This window comes from Oncorhynchus mykiss, chromosome 5, assembly GCF_013265735.2.
Source record: "Oncorhynchus mykiss isolate Arlee chromosome 5, USDA_OmykA_1.1, whole genome shotgun sequence".
Taxonomy (NCBI): Eukaryota; Metazoa; Chordata; class Actinopteri; order Salmoniformes; family Salmonidae; genus Oncorhynchus; species Oncorhynchus mykiss.
In genome coordinates this window covers 75,880,897-75,902,161 of record NC_048569.1, presented here as the reverse complement: position 1 = coordinate 75,902,161, position 21,265 = coordinate 75,880,897, and the positions used below count along the sequence as shown (strand labels likewise).

The 21,265-nt window shown below is 41.3% G+C and overlaps 1 protein-coding gene across 1 annotated transcript in view; it reads left to right on the top strand.

Annotated features, from left to right (window-relative positions):
- The window catches only part of LOC110524582 (BMP/retinoic acid-inducible neural-specific protein 3), a 72,261-nt gene extending 52,328 nt beyond the window's left edge, over positions 1–19,933 (top strand). Inside the window, exon 8 of the mRNA XM_021604383.2 lies at positions 18,060–19,933. Within this exon, the coding sequence (XP_021460058.1) occupies positions 18,060–19,176 (1,117 nt within the window). The 3' untranslated portion in view covers positions 19,177–19,933. The remainder of the gene's footprint in view (positions 1–18,059) is intronic.
- Positions 19,934–21,265: the final 1,332 nt, after the last annotated feature.

The following is a 21,265-nucleotide window of genomic DNA, read 5'->3' as shown; positions in this document are numbered from 1 at the left end:
CCATTGATGTTAATGGGGGCTGGTCTGGCCCGCCTTTTCCTGTAGTCCACGACCAGCTCCTTAGTCTTGCTCACATTGAGGGAGAGGTTGTTGTCCTGGCACCACACTGCCAGTTCTCTGACCTCCTCCCTATAGGCTGTCTCATCGTTGTCGGTGTCAGCAAACTTAATAACGGTGTTGGAGTGTTTGTTTGGGCGTGGGTGAACAGGGAGTACAGGAGGGGACTGAGTACACACCCATGAGGGGCTCCAGTGTTGATGATCAGCATGGCAGACGTGTTGTAGCCTCCCCTTACCACCTGGGGGAAGCTCATCAGGAAGTCCAGGATCCAGTGACTGCACTTGAATACATCTGGTATCATATAAAATATATTTTATATTTTCTTCAAAGTAGCCACCCTTTGCCTTGATTACAGCTTTGCACACTCACTTGGCATTCTCTCAACCAGCTTCATGAGGTAGTCACCTGGAATGCATTTAAATTAACACGTGTGCCTTGTTAAAAGTTACTTTGTGTAATTTCTTTCCTTCTTAATGCATTTGAGCCAATCAGTTGTGTTGTGACAAGGTAGAGGTGGTATACAGAAGATAGCCCTATTTGGTAAAAGACCAAGTCCCTATTATGGCAAGAACAGCTCAAATAAGCAAAGAGAAACGACAGTCCATTACTTTAACTTCTTATGGTATAGGGGACGCTTGCATCCCACTTGGCCAAAAGCCAGGGAAATGCAGCGCGGCAAATTCAAATAAAATGGGTGAATCCAGCCAACAAGTCAGATTTTAAAAAGGCTTTTTGGCGAAAGCCATAAGAAGCTATTATCTGATGATAGCACAACCGTAAACAAAGAGTAGCATATTTCAACCCTGCAGGCTCTACACAAAACACAGAAATAAAATGTAAAACATGCCTTACCTTTGACGAGCTTCTTTTGTTGGCACTCCATGTCCCATAAACATGACAATTGGTCATTTTGTTCAATTAATTCCATCCATATATATACAAAATGTCCATTTATTTGGTGTGTTTGATCCAGAAAAAAAACAGCTTCCAAATTGCACAACATCACTACAAAATATCTCAAAAGTTGCCTGTAAAGTTTGCCAAAACATTTCAAACTAGTTTTGTAACACAACTTTAGGTATTTTTAAATGTTAATAATCAATCAAATTGAAGACTGGTCTATCTGTTTTCAATAGAGGACGAGAGGAAACTAATGCTACTTTTCAAGTCTTGGGCACTCAACAGCGTTACTTTTTTCCAACATGGCTGTACTTCTTCATTGCACAAAGGAATAACCTCAACCAAATTCCAAGGACTGGTGACATCCAGTGGAAGCGGTAAGAACTGAAAACAAGTGCCTAAGAAATATGGTTTCCCAATGAGAACTCACTGAACAGAGACGTCAAAAAAAGAAATTCTGAACGGTTAGCCCTCAGGGTTTTGCCTGCTATGTTATACTCACAGACATGATTCAAACAGTTTTAGAAACTTCAGTGTTTTAACCAAATCTACAAATAATATGCATATCTTATATTCTTGGCATGAGTAGCAGGAAGTTGAAATTGGGCACGCTATTTATCCAAAAGTGAAAATGCTGTCCCCTATACCTTAAGAAGTTAAGACATGAAGGTCAGTCAATCTGGAAAATGCCAAGAACTTTGAACGTTTCTTCAAGTGCAGTCACAAAAACCGTCAAGCGCTATGATAAAACTGGCTGTCATGAGGACTGCCATAAAGGAAGAGCCAGAGTTAACTCTGCTGCAGAATATAAGTTCATTAGAGTTAACTGCACCTCAGATTGCAGTTCAAATAAATGCTTCACAGAGTTCAAGTAACAGACACATCTCAAAATTAACTGTTCAGAGGAGACTGCATGAATCAGAACTTCATGCTTGAATTGCTGCAAAGAAACCACTACTAAAGGACTCCAATAAGAAGAGACTTGCTTGGGCCACAAGCAATGGTCCTTAGACCAGTGGAAATCTGTCCTTTGGTCTGATGAGTCCTATTTTCAACCAACTGTCTTTGTGAGATGCTGAGCGGTGAATGGATGATCTCTGTATGCGTGGTTTCCACCGTGAAGCATGGAGGAGGAGATGTGATCGTGTGGGGGTGCTTTGCTGGTGACACTGTCAGTGATTTTATTTAGATTTCAAGGCACACTTAACCAGCATGGCTACCACAGCATTCTGCAGTGATACGCCATCCCATCTGGTTTGCGCTTAGTCCCACTATCATTTGTTTTTCAAAAGGACAATGACCCAACACACCTCCAGACTGTGTAATTACTATTTGACCAAGGAAGAGAGTGATGGAGTGCTGCATCCAATGACCTGGCCTCCACAATCACCCGACGTCAACCCAATTGAGAAAGTTTGGGATGAGTTGGACAGCAGAGTGAAGGAAAAGCAGTCAACAACTGCTTAGCATATGTGGGAACTTCTTCAAAACTGGTGGAAAAGCATTCCACCTGAAGCTGGTTGAAAGAAAGCCAAAAGTGTTCAAAGCTGTCATCCAGGCAAAGAAGGGTGGCTACTTTGAAGAATCTCAAATATAAAATATATTTTGATTTGTTTAACACTTTTTTTGGTTACTACATGATTCCATATGTGTTATTTCATAGCTGTGATGTCTTCACTATTATTCTAAAGATAAAGGAAAACCCTTGAATGAGTAGGTGTCTGTCCAAACCTTTGACTGGTACCGTGTGTGCATGAAGAATGCGAGGGGGGGGGATACAGAAGGAAAGATTGGGAGGGAGTGACAGGGACGTGACTGGATGCTATGATAAACATTGTTTGTGATTATTTAAATTATATGGATGAAAAATCAAGCCTCAAACTGGTAGTTATATTTCTGTGCTATCTCTGGATGAGGTATCAAACAAAAACATTTTTTTTATCTTCTTATGGCTAGCGGAACCCTCGACAACATTCCGCTGAAATGGCAAATATGTAACTTTCATACATTCACATGTGCAATACACCAAATTAAAGATAAACCTCTTGTTAATCTACCCATCGTGTCTGATTTCAAAAAGGCTTTATAGCGAAACCACAACATATGTTAGGTCAGAGCCTAGTCACAGCCAAAGAGAGGAGTCACAAAAAGCAGAAAGAGATGCAAATAATCACTAACCTTTGACGATCTTCATCAGATGACACTCATAGGACTTCATGTTACACAATACATGTATGTTTTGTTCGATAAAGTGCATATTTATATCCAAAAATCTCAGTTTACATTGGCGCGTTACGTTCAGTAATGTTTTGCTTCCAAAACATCTGGTGATTTTGCAGAGCCACATCAATTTACAGAAATAGTCATCATAAACTTTAATATAAGTGTTATGCACAGAATTAGAGATATACTTCTCCTTAATGGAACCGCTGTGTCAGATTTCAAAACTTTACGGAAAAAGCAAACCATGCAATAATCTGAGTACGGCGCTCAGACAACAAATCAAGCCATACAGATATCCGCCATGTTGGAGTCAACAGAAGTCAGAAATAGCGTTATAAATATTCACTTACCTTTGATCATCATCAGAATCCACTCCCAGGAATCCCAGTTCCACGATAAATGTTTGATTTGTTCGATAAAGTCCATCATTTATGTCCAAATACCTCCTTTGTTAGTGCGTTCAGTTCACAAATCCAAACTCATGACGCGATGGCAGGTCCAGGCTAAAGTTCAGTCTTTAGGATGTTTTTATCATAAATCTTCAATAATGTTCCAACCGGAGAATTCCTTTGTCTTCAGAAATGCAATGGAATGCAAGCATGAGTGCGTTACCAGCTCATGCCACTCTGGCAGACCTCTGACTCATTCAGGTCCCATTCCCCCCCTCCTTCACAGTGGAAGCATCAAACAAGGTTCTAAAGACTGTTGACATCTAGTGGAAGCCTTAGGAAGTGCAATATGACCCCATAGACACTGTATATTCGATAGGCAATGAGTTGAAAAACTACAACCTCAGATTTCCCACTTCCTGGTTGGATTGTTCTCAGGTTTTCGCCTGCCATATGAGTTCTGTTATACACAGACATCATTCAAACAGTTTTTTAGAAACTTCAGTGTTTTCTATCCAAATGTACTAATAATATGCATATATTAGCAACTGGGCCTGAGTAGCAGGTAGTTTACTCTGGGCACACTTCATCCAAACGTGAAAATGCTGCCCCCTATCCCAAACAGGATTTATCTTTATTTAGCTAGGCAAGTCAGTTAAGAACAAATTCTTATTTTCAATGATGGCCTTGTTCAGGGGCAGACCGACAGATGTTTACCTTGTCAGCTTGGGGATTTGATCTTGCAACCTTTCGGTTACTAGTCCAACGCTCTAACCACTAAGCTGCCTGCCGCCCCAAAGTGTTGTGTTTATAACATGGCAATAAACACAACACTTTGTTTTCAGCAGAGACCTGAGAAGGGTTTTTGTAGAAAGAATTGGTTCGATGCTGATGACTTGGTCCCGGTCTAGTCTCCCTTCAAAATTTCCAGGCCATGTAAGAAATCTGCCTGAGAATCCCTTTTATGCCTGAATAGACTCGGGGATGTTGTGAATGTCCCAGTCAAAAATGGCTGCTGTTCAGACATACACATTGTTGATAGGCGAAGGGAGATGAATTCAGGCTAAAGTTCAATCTTTAGGATGTTTTTATCATAAATCTTCAATAATGTTCCAACCGGAGAATTCCTTTGTCTTCAGAAATGCAATGGAATGCAAGCATGAGTGCGTTACCAGCTCATGCCACTCTGGCAGACCTCTGACTCATTCAGGTCCCATTCCCCCCCTCCTTCACAGTGGAAGCATCAAACAAGGTTCTAAAGACTGTTGACATCTAGTGGAAGCCTTAGGAAGTGCAATATGACCCCATAGACACTGTATATTCGATAGGCAATGAGTTGAAAAACTACAACCTCAGATTTCCCACTTCCTGGTTGGATTGTTCTCAGGTTTTCGCCTGCCATATGAGTTCTGTTATACACAGACATCATTCAAACAGTTTTTTAGAAACTTCAGTGTTTTCTATCCAAATGTACTAATAATATGCATATATTAGCAACTGGGCCTGAGTAGCAGGTAGTTTACTCTGGGCACACTTCATCCAAACGTGAAAATGCTGCCCCCTATCCCAAACAGGATTTATCTTTATTTAGCTAGGCAAGTCAGTTAAGAACAAATTCTTATTTTCAATGATGGCCTTGTTCAGGGGCAGACCGACAGATGTTTACCTTGTCAGCTTGGGGATTTGATCTTGCAACCTTTCGGTTACTAGTCCAACGCTCTAACCACTAAGCTGCCTGCCGCCCCAAAGTGTTGTGTTTATAACATGGCAATAAACACAACACTTTGTTTTCAGCAGAGACCTGAGAAGGGTTTTTGTAGAAAGAATTGGTTCGATGCTGATGACTTGGTCCCGGTCTAGTCTCCCTTCAAAATTTCCAGGCCATGTAAGAAATCTGCCTGAGAATCCCTTTTATGCCTGAATAGACTCGGGGATGTTGTGAATGTCCCAGTCAAAAATGGCTGCTGTTCAGACATACACATTGTTGATAGGCGAAGGGAGATGAATTCTGTACTCTGCATATTGCTTTGACATTTCTGCACTGATTTATTTTGTTTCTTATGTTCAAAAGAGTTCACAGGCAATCAATCAGAACATGAGATAGCATCTCCAATTTCACCAACCCTCTTGTCGGGTGAAACTCTGCTGTGTTTGTGTTTTTCTTTATTTTTTTTCCCATATTTCTTCGTCAGGGGAAAATTTACTTTAACAAGCATAGAGGACTGATTAATAAAACTGAAACTCTATTTCATACATGAGATATACTGAGAGCTTTGATTTTAATAGACTACATACAGAGAATACAGTAGTTACCTAGATCTGACTAATACCGTCAGCCATAATTTAATTCATTCATGTTTATTATTTAGATACAAAATCCCATTGAGAGAACATCCATTTCATTAGTCTTTCCTTTTACTGTTATTTTTCACCGTCAATGAGTATATTTTGCTCAGTGAATGACTGTATTCTGTGGTGTTGAGTGTCTTTTTGTATGACTTTCCCTCTTTTTTGACGAAACTGTAGCGGTAAATGAGTGAATAGGTGTGGAGTCAGGCGCAGAGAGCAAAGGATACGGGAAAAACACGCTTTAATGTCCAGAAAATCACACGAACAAAAATCAGGCGAACAACACGTGAAGAAAATAAATGACAGCGAGAAAACCCGAAAATGCAAAACACAAACCACTCTAACAAATACAGATGAACAAGCCCGCACAAACAGAAGCGGGCTGAACTAACTTAAATAACCCCACCCTAACAACCAAACAAGAAACAGGTGAAACCAATTAGACAAAACCAAAAGAACACAGAACAATGGATCGGTGGCAAATAGTAGACCGGCGACGCCGAGCGCCACCCGAACCAGAAGGGGAGTCACCCTCGGTAATATTCGTGACAGAAGCTACCTATAATGGATACAAATAAAAGGTCTGTGGCCATGAGATTCTCATAAACTATGTTAATTTGTACTAGTCTCCTAGTACTACTGCTATTGTGTCTCTAACACAGAAGTGATCGTGTACATGAAGAGACTCTGTGACAAATTTCTCTTAATGGGTTTTAGTAAAGCAATACAAGCTACTCTCTGCCCCTCCAATGTCCAGTATAGGTTTCTTTGCCCCTTCCGTTTCTCAACCTTATGGTGTTTCGACAAATTGTTTCATGGATGCAATTCAAAAAGTAACTCCAGTTATTCACAGAGAATTGGGTGCCAGCACAGAGATGCAGATACACAGGGCTGTATTTTCGGCTGGTGCTAAGGTGCACATTAGTTTGCAATTTTGTCATGTAAAAACTGGTGCACTGGCATTTTCCAAACCTAACGCCAGGTTTGGCTATTTACCCGTTTAACATCAGCTTGAAGGGGTGGCAATATTTGAGGTGTGTTCTTAACAAGTGCAAAAGTCACAATTTCTTGCAGTGCTAATGGGAAGAGTTAAGACTCACAAAAAGCAGGTCTTAACTGTAATGCAGTAGATAATGGCATGGATTTTGAGAGCGAAAGCGCACCCTATCCAGCCATGATGCACAGTGCCCATGGAAGGAGAGATGTGCCTTTTGTGCAGGTGAATCTCATATTTAGAAACAATAGATTTTTTTCCACCCCCATTTAATTTGATTTAAAAAATAACAAGCATATCCTGCCCTCCCCTTAATATAGGCTGGTTTAGCAGCATCACATAGTGCGTCTTTTTTTCGTGACCATTAGCCAAGTAACCTATGAATAAGGAGGTTTTAAATTGTCTACAGAGTGATTGGAAATGTTTTTGATGCAACTGGTCAGGATGTTCTCGATAGTGCAGCGGTAGGACCCAGGGCAGCATGCCAAAGTTCTTCAGCCGCCTTAGGAAATAGAGACGCTGTTGTGCACTCTTGACATGAGTGGTGGTTTTATTGGTCCATGACAAGTCCTCGGTGATGTGGATTCCAAGGAACTTCAAACTCGTGACTCTCTCTACTACTGCAGTCCCATTGATGTGGATCAATGGTAGAGTATCCATCCCCTCGTCCAATTACCAGACACGCTCCTCCAAACTATTCAGTCTTCCTATAATGCCATATCAACCAGGTAAAAAACTATATATTTGCCTTGCAAAGGTAGGTAACGATAGAATTGAGAGGAGCCTAGTATTTTGTATAGAAGTATGAATATTATGCGTAAAGACATTTAGGCCTACATGTGCACACAGTTCCATGAAATGAGAGAAGTGATTTATGGTATATTTCTGACTCGATCCTATTTAGACATATTGTTGTTGGTTTAAAATACTTAGTTTTTTGTTTAATTTGATTAAAAACCAAACTTATTAGAAAGATTTATCGTTAATTGGTTTATGGTGAGAACATGCATGGCTCGAAAACAATGTAATTTCAGCTGCTAATTCTGGATAAGCGCTAATATGATCTGTAAAATGGTTCCATGATGTTTATAAAACATTACATTTGCGAGCAGTATCACAGTGAGTGGACATTTCCTCATTCTCTTTATATTGGATCTTTATCCAGCTCCTGTGAAAAGTTTGGATATGCATAAAACCCTCCATAGTTTTAAGTTGTCTGTATTATACACCCACAAGGAGCAAGTATGGTGCCTGTAACTGTATTTAGACATGGCCTATTTAAAACAAGTTGTCAAATTTGATAACAATTGTACAGTTTTTTTTTAGGTATTATCAATAGCCTAGTGAATGTAATATTGACTACATTTGGCATGTCCAGACTGCAATTTTGGCCAGCAGCATACCACCCTGCGTTCCACTGCTAGCTGCCACTGAAGCTAAGCAGGGTTGGTGCTGGTCGGTCCCTGGATGGGAGACTCTTTCATATTGTCAAAAGAAATATCACAATCCCCCAGGGCAATGATTGGGGACATTGCCCTGTGTAGTGTCCCATCTTTCTAATGGGACGTTAAATGGGTGCCCTGACTCTCTGTGGCCACTAAAGAGCACACAGCACTTTTCATTTTAACCCTGGTGTCCTGGCTAAATTCCCAATCTGGCCACCTAATCATTCCCAAGCTTCCAATTGACTCATTCCTCTCCCCTGTAACTGTTCCCCAGGTTTTTGCTGTAAATGAGAATTTGCTCTCTGTCAACTTACCTGGTAAAAAAAGGGTTAAATTCAAATTAAATTAACTCAAATGTACAGTAGGCCTAGCCCCTATCATTGTGAATGCTATAGCCTATGTTTAACAATGTATTTCCATATTGATGCAATTACAACATATTTAGCAAATATGGGGCAGGCTATTTAACAAACTAGGCTGTAACAAACTAATATTCAAATTGGGGTTGAGGACAATGCAATAGATAACACCATAAATACACAACTTGAAGCAAACACAAGTTTAGCCATGGAGCACATTCTGTTTGCCCGGTGAGGGGCCAAGCCTCGACAATCCCGCAACTTTATTCATCAAAACCCAGCTTTTTCACACTACTGCCAGCTACTGCGCCCATCATTCTGGTTGTGAAAATACAAAAACTATTTCTGACACACCCCCGAATCTATAATGCCAGTGCTAAGATTTACCATTGCATTAGGTTTGTTAAAATAGAGCACACAGAGGTATCCACTGTCTCTGGTGTTGGGTGTCTGTGAAAAGCTCTGACAAATTAAGATGGCATCTCATGAAGACATAACACGTGCAGTTTGAACTACTCCAGGAAGTGACGTTGCAAGCTAGCTCAGTGCTGCCCCCTCTCACGGATTTGTATTTATTTATTAACGAGTCAGATGCAAAGGATTTACTAAAGACACCTGACAATGCCCAAATCCCTGTGATTTGCATGAGACAGAGACGGAGATATCGGGGAGGTAGGGGGTGCCTTGTACGGATCTAACGGCAAGTGAGTAATCTGCCTCTGCCATCAGTACTATTAGCCAACATACTATCATTGGATAACAAAATAGATGAACTATGATCACAAATATCCTTCCAACGGGACATTAAAACTGTACTATCTTATATTTCACCGAGCCGTGGCTGAACGAGGACATGAATAACATTCAGCTGGCCGGTTTAATGCTGCATCGGCAAGATAGAACAGCCGCCTCCAGTAAGACAAGGAGTGGCGGTCTGTGTATATTTTTAACAGCAGCTGATGTACGGAATCTAAGGGTAAGGAATTCTCTAGGTTTTGCTTGCCTGAGGTAGAATATATGTAGACCACACTATTTACTACGAGTTTTTATCTATATTCTTTGTAGCTGTCTATTTACCACCACAAACCGATTCTGGGACTATGACTTCACTCAATGAGCTGAATACAGCCATAGGAAAACGCTCATCCACTGGCTAAGCTCATAGTGGCCGGGGATTTTAATGCAGGGAAACTTAAATCTGTTCTACCTAATTTCTACTAGCATGTTAAATGTGCAACCAGAGGGGGAAAAAAACTCTGGACCACCTTTACTCCACACACAGAGACACGTGTACAAAGCTCAGAGACATTGGCCATGTGGTGCCAGGATAACAACCTCTCCCTCAATGTGATCAAGACAAAGGAGATGATTGTGGAATACAGGAGGAGGACCGAGCACACCCCCATTCTCATCGACGGGGCTGTAGTGGAGCAGGTTGAGAGCTTCAAGTTCCTTGGTGTCCACATCACCAACATACTTTCATGGTCCAAACACACCAAGACAGTCGAGAAGAGGGCAAGACAAAACCGTTTTCCCCTCAGGAGACTGAAAAGATTTGCCATGGGGTCCTCAGATTCTCAAAAGGTTCTACAGCTGCACCATCGAGAGCATGGTTGCATCACTGTCTGGTATAGCAACTGCTCAGGATCCGACCACAAGGCACTACAGAGGGTAATGCCTACGGCCCAGTACATCACTGTGGCCAACTTCCTGCCATCCAGGACCTCTATGCCAGGCGGTGTCGGAGGAAGGCCCTAAAAATTGTCAGAGACTCCAGCCACCCTAGTCATAGACTGTTCTCTCTGGTACCGCTTGCCATGCGGTACCAGAGCCCCAAGTCTTGGTCCAACAGGCTTAACAGCTTCTACCACCAATCCATAAGACTCCTGAACATCTAATCAAAGGGCTACCCAGAGCCCTCTTTTATGCTGCTGCTACTCTCTGTTTTAAATATATGCATAGTCACTTTAACTCTACACACATGTACATTTTACCTCAATGACCTCGACTAACCTGTGACCCCGCACATTGACTCTGTACCGGTACCCCCTGTATATAGCTTTGCTACTGTTATTTTACTGCTGCTCTTTAATGATTATTTATTTATATTTTTTCCTTATTTATTTTTTACTAAACACATATTTTTCTTAACTGCATTGTTGGTTAAGGGTTTGTAAGTAAGCATTTCACCTTAAGGTCTACTACACCTGTTGTATTCGGTGCATGTGACAAATAAAATGTTATTTGAACATTTGATTTGAAGTGGGATTAAAATGGATTTTGTATTTTTTTTTTATCTACACAAAATACTCTGCCAGTGGAGAACACTTCCAACATTTGAAAAATAAAACACTAATAAATGTATATCTCCATTAGTTCAGTCAATACATGTTAGAATCACCTTTGGCAGCGATTACAGTTGCTATTATTTCTGGGTAAATCTCAAAGTGCTTTCTAAACCTGGATTGTGCAAAATTCTTCAAGCCTTATAAAATTGGTTGTTAATTGCTAAACAACCATTTGCTGGTCTTGCCATAGATTTTCAAGCAGATTTAAGTTGAAATTGTAACTCGGCCACTCAGGAACTTTCACTGTCTTCATGTTAAGCAACTCCAGTGTAGTTTTGGCCTTGTGTTTTAGGTTACTGACCTGCTGGAATGTGAATTCATCTCCCAGTGGCTGGTGGAAAGCAGACTGCACCAGGTTTTCCTCTAGGATATTGCCTGTGCTTGGCTCCATTCCGTTTCATTTTATCATGAAAAACTCCCCAGTCATTACAAGCATACCCATAACATGATTCAGCTACCACTATTCTTGAAAATATGGAGAGTGATACTCAGTAATGTGTTATGGATTTGCCCCAAACACAACATTTTGTATTTAGGACAAAAGTGAATTGCTTTGCCACATTTTTGTTCAGTATTACATTTGTTCCTTGTTGCAAACAGGATGCATGTTTATGAATATTTGAATTCTGTACAGGCATCCTTTTCACTCTGTCAATTAGGTTAGTATTGTAGAGTAACTACAATGTTGTTGATCCATCCTATCACAGTCATTAAACTCTGTAACTGATTTAAAGTCACCATTGGCCTCATTGTGAAATCCCTGAGTGGTTTCCTTCTTCTCCGGCAACAGAGTTAGGAAAGACGCCTATATCTTTGTAGTGACTGGGAGTATTGATACAAGATCCCAAGTGTAATTACTAGCTAATAAATATCATGCTCAAATGGGTATTTAATGTCTGTAATTTTTTACCATCCTACCAATAGGTGCCTTTCTTAGCGAGGCATTGGAAAACCTTCCTGGTCTTTGATTGAATATGTGTTTGAAATTCACTGCTCGACTAAAGGATACAGAGAGGAGGTATTCATTCAAAAATCATGTTAAAGGCCTCCCGAGTGGTGCAGCGGCCTAAGGCACTGCATCGCAGTGCTTGAGACGTCACTACATTCCCGGGTTCGATCCCAGGCTGTGTCACAGCTGGCTGTGATTGGGAGACCCAGAATGGCTTGGTAGGGTTGTTTCGTAGGACGCATGCCTCTCAACCTCCGCCTCTCCCCAGTCCGAAGTGGAGTTACAGCGATGGGACATGACTGTAACTACCACTTGGATATCATGAAAAAGGGGTAAAAAGCACCCAAAAATATTGACTATTGTTGGACAAGCAACTTATTATGTGACTTGTTAAGTACATTTGTACTCCTGAATTTATTTAAGGTTTGCCATAACAAAGGGGTTGAATACTTATTGATCCAAGATATTTCAGCTTTTGATTTCTTATTAATTTGTAAACATTTAGAAAAAAATAATTCCATTTCGACATTGTGGGCTATTGTGTGTAGGTCAGTAACAAAACATTCTCAGTTGAATCCATTTTATATTCAGGCTGTAACACAACAAAATGTGCAAAGGGTCAAGGGGTGTGAATACTTTCTGGTGTATTAGAAGCAATTATTTTTACTATTACATTTTTTTATGTATTTTCCATTCCCTATAATGGGGTCCTGTTTTCTGCTAACAATGCCTGCAGTACTATAGTCGGCCTTCAACTTCCGTGGCTTCAATGAGCGGGACCATTGCTACATGTAACACCTCTTAAGTTACCACCCACCTTCTCGCTCACCTCACCCCGTCTCTCATGGCAACACGACTCCGGTAGTATTTACATATCCCCCGCCATGAAGTATTCTGGGTCAGCCTGGTGGGAGAAAAACATTCCTGGCTGAGCAGAAGTTCCAGTGAGGAGGAGAGATATGCACAATACCCATGTGGGCGACAAAACCAGGCCCAGTAGATATAAATGTTTCTGCAGCTGCAAAGAGATTTGATTAACAAACATGGATAAAATGTCTTATAGATAAATAACCCATTATAGATACCTTGAGGCCTGCTTTTAAGGGAGAGCATTTTATTTTCAGTTTTTCCACTTTCATATATTTTCGTAAACTGACGTAAATTCTTCATAAACTGTTGCTGTGTGCACATATACCCACATAAATTCAGTATCTATCATTGTTTATAGTATGTCTCATCTGGGGTACTGAAAATACCATGACACCCTGCCTGCATCTATTTAAGAATTAAACACTGCGACAACCTATTGATATGACCAGACATAAAATACTACAGGGTAATACCTAATATATTGTTATTTTGTTAGGAAAATACAGCTGTATCATGACATGAACCCAAGGAAGATGGAATTTTGTATTGGGGAATGTGACTATCTAGTTATTCTAGTGAACTTGATATCCCCAAAATGACTGTACGTACACTACCGTTTGAAGGTTTGGGGTCACTTAGAAATGTCCTTGATTTTGAAAGAAAAGCTCATTTTTTGTCCATTTAAAATAAGATCAAATTGATCAGAAATACAGTGTAGACATTGTTAATGTTGTAAATGACTATTGTATCTGGAAACAGCTGATTTTTAATTGAATATCTACGTAGGCGTATAGAGGCCCATTATCAGCAACCATCACTCCTGTGTTCCAATGGCATGTTGTGTTAGCTAATCCAAGTTTATAATTTTAAAAGGCTAATTGAGCATTAGAAAACCCTTTTGCAGTTGTTAGCATGGCTGAAACCTGTTGTTCTGATTAAAGAAGCAATAAAACTGGCCTTCTTTAGACTACTTGAGTATTTGGAGCATCAGCATTTGCGGGTTCGATTACAGGCTCAAAATGGCCAGAAACAAAGGACTTTCTTCTGAAACTCATCAGTCTATTATTGTTCTGAGAAATGAAGGCTATTCCATGTGAGAAATTGCCAATAAACTGAGGATCTCATGCAACGCTGTGTACTACTCCCTTCACAGAACAGAGCAAAATTGCTCTAACCAGAATAGAACGAGGAGTGGGAGGCCCTGGTGCACAACTGAGCAAGTATATTATATTAGAGTGTCTAGTTTGAGAAACCAACGCCTCACAAGTCCTCAACTGGCAGCTTCATTAAATAGTACCCGCAAAACACCAGTCTCAACATCAACAGTGAAGAGGCGACTCCGGAATGCTGGCCTTCTAGGCAGAGTTGCAAAGAAAAAGCCATATCTCAGACTGGCAATAAAAAAAATATAAGATGGGCAAAAGAACACAGACACTGGACAGAGGAACTCTGTCTAGAAGGCCAGCATCCGGGAGTCGCCTCTTCACTGTTGACGTTGAGACTGGTGTTTTGCGGTTACAATTTAATGAAGCTACATTAGTCATTTACAACATTTACCAATGGTCTGCACTGTATTTCTGATCAATTTGATGTTATTTTAATGGACAAAAAAGTAGCTTTTCTTTCAAAAACAAGGACATTTCTAAGTGACCCTAAACTTTTGAACAGTAGTGTACGTAGAGCCATGGAAGCTTATAAGAAATCCCACTTCGACCTCCAACGAGCCATCAAACAGGCAAAGTGTCAATACAGAACTAAGATCAAATCCTACTACGTCGGCTCTGCTCGACGGATGTGGCAGGGCTTGAAAACTGTTATGGATTGCAAAGGGAAACCCAGCCACGAGCTGGCCAGTGTCGTGAGCATACCAGATGAGCTAAATACCTTCTATGCTCAATTTTGAGGTAAGCAACACTGAACCATGCATGAAAGCACCAGCTGTTCCAGACAACTGTGTGATCTCGCTCTCCATAGCCGATATCAGTAAGACCTTTAAACAGGTTAACATTCACAAGGCCACAGGGCCAGACGGAATATCAGGATGTGTACTCGGAGCATGCACTGACCAGCTGACAAGTGTATTCACTGACATTTTCAACCTATCTTTGACCTGGTCTTTAATACCAACTTGTTTCAAGCAGGCCAATGTATGTAACTGGATCCTGACTTCCCCTGGCAGTGAGGGTAGGCAACAACACAACTGCCACGTGGACCATCAACATGGGGGCCCCTCAGGAGTGTGTGCTTAGTACCCTCCTGTACTCCCTTTTCACCCAACACCATCATCAAGTTTGGTAATAGCACAACGGTGGTAGGACTTATGACCAATGACGATGAGGCAGCCTATAGGAAAGAGGTCGGAGACCTGGCGGTGTGGTGCCAGGACAACAACCTCTCCCTCAATGTCAGCAAGACAAATGAGCTGATCGTGGACTATAGGAAATGCAGGGGCAAGCACGCCCCCATCCACATTGGTACATTGTTGGGGCTGTAGTGGAGCAGGTCAGGAGCTTCAAGTTCCTCTGTGTCCACATCACTAAGGAATTAATATGGTCCCCACACCCACACTTTTGTGAAGCGGGTACTTCAGTGGCTGTTCCCCTCAAGAGGCTGAAAATATTTGTCATGGGCCCCCATACCTTAGAGGTTCTACAGCTGCACCATTGAGAGCATCTTAACTGGCTTCATCATTGCTTGGTACGGCAACTGCAAGGCATCCAACCGCAAGGCGCTACAATGACCGCAAGGCGCTACAGAGGTTTGTGAGTATGGCCCAGTACATCAATGGGACCAAGCTACCTGCTATCCAGTACCTCTACACCAGGCGGTGTCAGAGGAAGGCCCAAAAAAAATGATCAGACTCCAGCCACCCAAGCCATAGACTGTTCTCTCTGCTACCGCACGGCAAGCGGTACCAATGCACAAGTCTGGAACCTACAGGACCCTGAACAGCTTCTACTAACAAGCCATGAAACTGCTTAACAAGACTGCTAAATAGCCAATCAAATGGCTACCAGGACTACCTGCATTGACCCTTTTTTGCACTAACTCTCTTGCGCTAACTCTGCATACACACTGGACTCTACCCACACACTCACACATACAGTTGAAGTCGTACATTTACATACACTTAGGTTGGAGTCATTAAAACTCATTTTTCAACCACTCCACTAATTCCTTTTTAACAAACTATAGTTTTGGCAAGTCGGTTAGGACACCTGCTTTGTGCATTACACAAGTAATTTTTCCAACAATTGTTTACATACAGATTATTTTACTTATAATACACTATCACATTCCAGTGGGTCAGAAGTTTACATACTCTAAGTTGACTGTGCCTTTTAACAGCTTGGAAAATTATTTCATGGCTTTAGAAGCTTCTGATTGGCTAATTGACATCAATTGAGTAAATTGGAGGTGTACCTGTGGATGTATTTCAAGGCCTACCTTCAAACTCAGTGCCTCTTTGCTTGACATCATGGGAAAATCAAAAGAAATCAGCCAAGACCTCAGAAAAAAATTGTAGACCTCCACAAATCTGGTTCATCCTTGGGAGCAATTTCCAAACGCCTGAAGGTATCACGTTAATCTGTATAAACAATAAGGAAGGAGACGCGTTCTGTCTCCTAGAGATGAACATACTTTTTTTATTTCTCCCCTTTTCTCCCCAATCTTCGTGGTATCTAATTGTTAGTAGTTACTATCTTGTCTCATCGCTACAACTCCCGTACGGGCTCAGGAGAGACGAAGGTCGAAAGCCATGTGTCCTCTGAAACACAACCCAACCAAGCCGCGCTGCTTCTTAACACAGCGAGCATCCAACCCGGATGCCAGCCGCACCAATGTGTCGGAGGAAACACCGTGCACCTGGCGACCTGGTTAGCGTGCACTGCTTCCGGCCCGCCACAGGAGTTGCTAGTGCGCAATGAGACAAGGATATCCCTACCGGCCAAACCCTCCCTAACCCGGATGAAGCTAAGCCAATTGTGCATCGCCCCATGGACCTCCCGGTTGCGGACGGCTGCGACAGAGCCTGGCTTGAACCCAGAGTCTCTGGTGCCCTTGACCACTGCGCCACCCGGGAGGCCGAGATGAACGTACCTTGGTGTGAAAAGTGTAAATCAATCCCAGAACAGCAGCAAAGGACCATGTGAAGATGCTGGACAAAACAGGTACAAAAGTATCTATATCCACAGTAAATCGAGTCCTATATCAACATAACCTGAAAGGCCGCTCAGCAAGGAAGACGCCACTGCTCCAAAACTGGCAGAAAAAAGCCAGACTATGGTTTGCAATTGCACATGGGGACAGAGATCGTATTTCTTGGCGATATGTCCTGTGGTCTGATGAAACACAAATATAACTGTTTGGAAGAACACCATCCCAACCGTGAAGAACGGGGGTGGCAGCGTCATGTTGTGAGGGTGCTTTGCTGCAGGAGGGACTGGTGCACTTCACAAAATAGATGGCATCATGAGTATAGAAAATTATGTGGAAAAATTACCCGACACGTTTGACCCAAGTCAAACAGTTTAAAGGCAATACACTCAATTAGTATTTGGTAGCATGTAAACTTCTGACCCACAGGGAATGTGATGAAACAAATAAAAGCTGAATTAAATCATTCTCTCTACTATTATTCTGACATTTCACATTCTTAAAATAAAGTGGAGATCCTAACTGACCTAAGACAGGGAATTTTACTAGGATTAAATGTCAGGAATTGTGAAAAACTGAGTTTAAATGTGTTTGGCTAAGGTGTATGTACATTTCCGACTTCAACTGTACTTACACTGACACCCCAACACTCACACACCAAACACAGATATACTACATATGCCCACACATCGCATGAGCACACATGCATATTGACGCCACACTCACACACACATTTAAAAAGGACAAAGCAAGCATTTCACTGTTAGTCTACACCTGTTATTTACGAAGCATGTGATAAATTGAATTTGATTTGATCCTTGTGCAGATAGTGTTCAAAAGGGGTTGTGTTAAATGCGGAAGACACATTTCAGTTGAATGCATTCACTTGTACAACTGACTAGGTATCCCTCTTTCCCTTTTCCCAGAACTGCAAAGTGTTTGACCACACAAAGTGCATTTCCTGTAGAAAACAGTCTGGAAGTTTATCTTCATTGTGTTTATCTGTGTTTTGCAGGTCCTTCACCTACTGGCTGAACTTTATCTTGTCCATCATGTACTGCAGTGAGAACAACCACATAGGTTCATACCTGGAGGAGACAAGGAGCTGCTCTTGCCCTTATGAACACCCGTCCTGCCAGGGTGTCATACCCTGCACCATGGGCGAGGGCTCCTTCTGCGCCTCCTGCTCCTACGACAACCGCTCCCGCTGTGCCACATGCAATCCTGGGTACATGCTCAGCCAGGGGGTCTGCCGCAATGAGGTGCCGGACTCCACAGACCACTACATCGGCTTTGAGATGGACCTGCAGGACCTGGAGCTGAGATACCTGCTACAGAAGAAAGACAGCCGTATTGGCATCCATGGGCTCTTCGTCAGCAATGATGTCCGGCTCAACAACTGGTTTGACCCATCGTGGAGAAAGAGGATGCTGCTGACACTGAAGAGCAACAAGTACAAGTCCAACCACGTCCACATGCTCCTCGGGATGACCCTGCAGATCTGCCTTACTAAGAACAGCACCCTGGAGCCAGTGCTGTCTGTCTACATCAACCCCTTCGGGGGCAGTCACTCTGAGAGCTGGATCATGCCTATACACCAGAACAGCTACCCCGACTGGGAAAGGACTAAACTAGACATTCCCCTGGACTGTTACAACTGGACGTTGACTTTGGGCAACAAGTGGAAAACATTTTTTGAAACTGTCCACTTCTACTTGCGGAGCCGGATCAGTGCTCCGTTGCCCCAAGGGAACGGCTCAGTCTACTACGAACCTTTAGAGTTCCTGGAGCCTGGTAAGAACCTGGGCTACATGAAAATAAACAGCATCCAGGTGTTTGGCTACAGTATGCACTTTGACCCGGAAGCAATCCAGGACCTGATTCTGCAGCTGGACTACCCGTACACTCAGGGATCGCAGGACTCAGCCCTGCTGCAGTTGCTAGAGATCAGGGACCGGGTCAACAGACTGTCCCCTCCTGGACCTCAGCTCCTGGACCTCTTTTCCTGCCTGCTGCGCCACCGCCTGAAATTATCCACCACAGATGTTGTCCGAATACAGGCAGCGTTGCAGATTTTTTCTGCCAAACAGCCGAACTCCATGGAATACGAAACAACCAAATTATGTAGCTAATAAGGGGCCGGAGTCCAACTACACAGATGCTTGTGCTGCTATTACACTGACTTGATTACAGTTAAGAGCAATTTTGTAAGGCACCGAGGGACATTTCTTTGTTTTTATGATGTTGAGCGCTGTTTATTGGGATTCGTGTAAAATTATATATTTCTGGAAAGTGTGTGTCATACAAACACAAGGGGGCTTCACCATGCCCACTTTGCCTTTTTAAATGATGAGAAATTAGAAACAGAGTTGATTTCTGACCGTGATGGATATAAAAGATGTATCATCACTGATATGTTTCCCATAAATTGCACAGATCTCAATAATCTGTTAAAATGTGAAGCTTTTGCTGATAATTAAGTGTTATCTCAAGTGTGTTTGGTTTGACACCAGCATGGCTTTACTTAGGTCTTTCACTTTGTTATTGAACACACCATTTTTTATTATCATACTCTTCTGTTTAATCCCACTACACCCCATGTGTCCAGAGCTAAATGAGATGCTAAGGAAATCAAATGTTCCTTGTTTGTCATCAGTTTAAATTCCCACACAGGCTTTTCTATTTCACATATTTGTAAAATTAGAGTTATACAATACTTCAGACATGCAGAGATAAAACACCATACACGCAATGGCTAGTATGTTTATGTTACTTTTATTTTTTATAATGCAGTCGTTTGTGAACAGTTATGAAACAATGTCTATATGATGTATGAAAACATTCTGAATTTGCTAATTCACTAAATAAAAGTCATTTTTATGTGCCATCTGTAAATAGTTTAGATGTTTTATCTAGTGGATATTTTTATCAGAGATAATATTTGATCTTTGGTTAAATAATCTAGATTATATCATATTTTATGTATATCTTTGTATATTATATTTCAAAATCAATCTCTTCTCTGAAAAGGAAATGCTTCATTCAAACCACAAAATATAAGATGTTCCATTTAGTCCTTCGGTGTTTTGAGAGGATTTATTTTCCTGTAATTTGAGAGAAATGTTGACATGAAAGAACCTTTGCAATTTATCTGTGCAAAGGACTTCGACAAGGCAACATTGCCCGACAACAAAATAATATATTTAAGTCACAACAAACCCTAGAGCATAACTCGCTCCTGTGTTTGGCATAAAACGCCAGGTGACTTATTCTTCGACTAATGACTTTTCCCCTTGGATATCCTTGAAAGCAATCCAGCCAATTCACTGCAGGAAAAAAGTGTCAAATACTGAAAGAGTGGTAGCCTGGAAAGTTTCCCTATATCTTCAGATAATCATCAATCAAAGTGGAGGCATTCCTTATTTATTGATTCACTCTCTTCGTTCTGTCTGTCAATATTTAGTACTTTTTCAGAATTTGTGAGAATATGAGGTATGAATCTTTTTTATGTGCCAATATGAAATCTGGCTTTAAGAAAAGTAAAAAAAAAATGCTCAGGTTAATTGGACGTCTGATGACAACAGTGAAACAAAAGTGTCCATCGGTACACTTGAAATGTGAGTTTCAAGGACTTTCAATTGTCTTTGTTTTAATTACATCCCACTGGGCACTAACTGGTTGAATTAATGTTGTTTCAACGCAATTTGTCAACCTATTGTGATGTGGAATCTACGTGGAAAATACACTGGATTCGAAAAAGTCATCAATGTAAACTTGTTTTTGACGGTGAAATTTCAACCACAGGTTTATGTCATCATGGTAACTACATTTCAACATAGAAAGTTAGTCTATAAATTATTTTGAATTTGTTTATTTAAAACATCAGATCTTCAAAGTAAAATCCACTATCAGAAAAAAACAATAAGCTGGGCAGAACCTCCTACTGGAGAATGAATCTATCTACAGCAACCTTTTGGTCTCCCATTCAGGATTTTAACCAAACCCTACTTAACTATGATATTTGTTACTGACTATTACCAATACGTGAGAATGATGTTGAGTGATTTCGACTTAAAATCTAAATAGATTAACTGCTGCTATCGAAGTCATTCCAAAGGGTAGATTTAACAGAGCAAATTAATGTGACTCATAACATCAATGATGCTATTTAGGCCTATATTTTTTTTTAGTTAACCGTTATTTAAAGTTCAGCATTTAAAA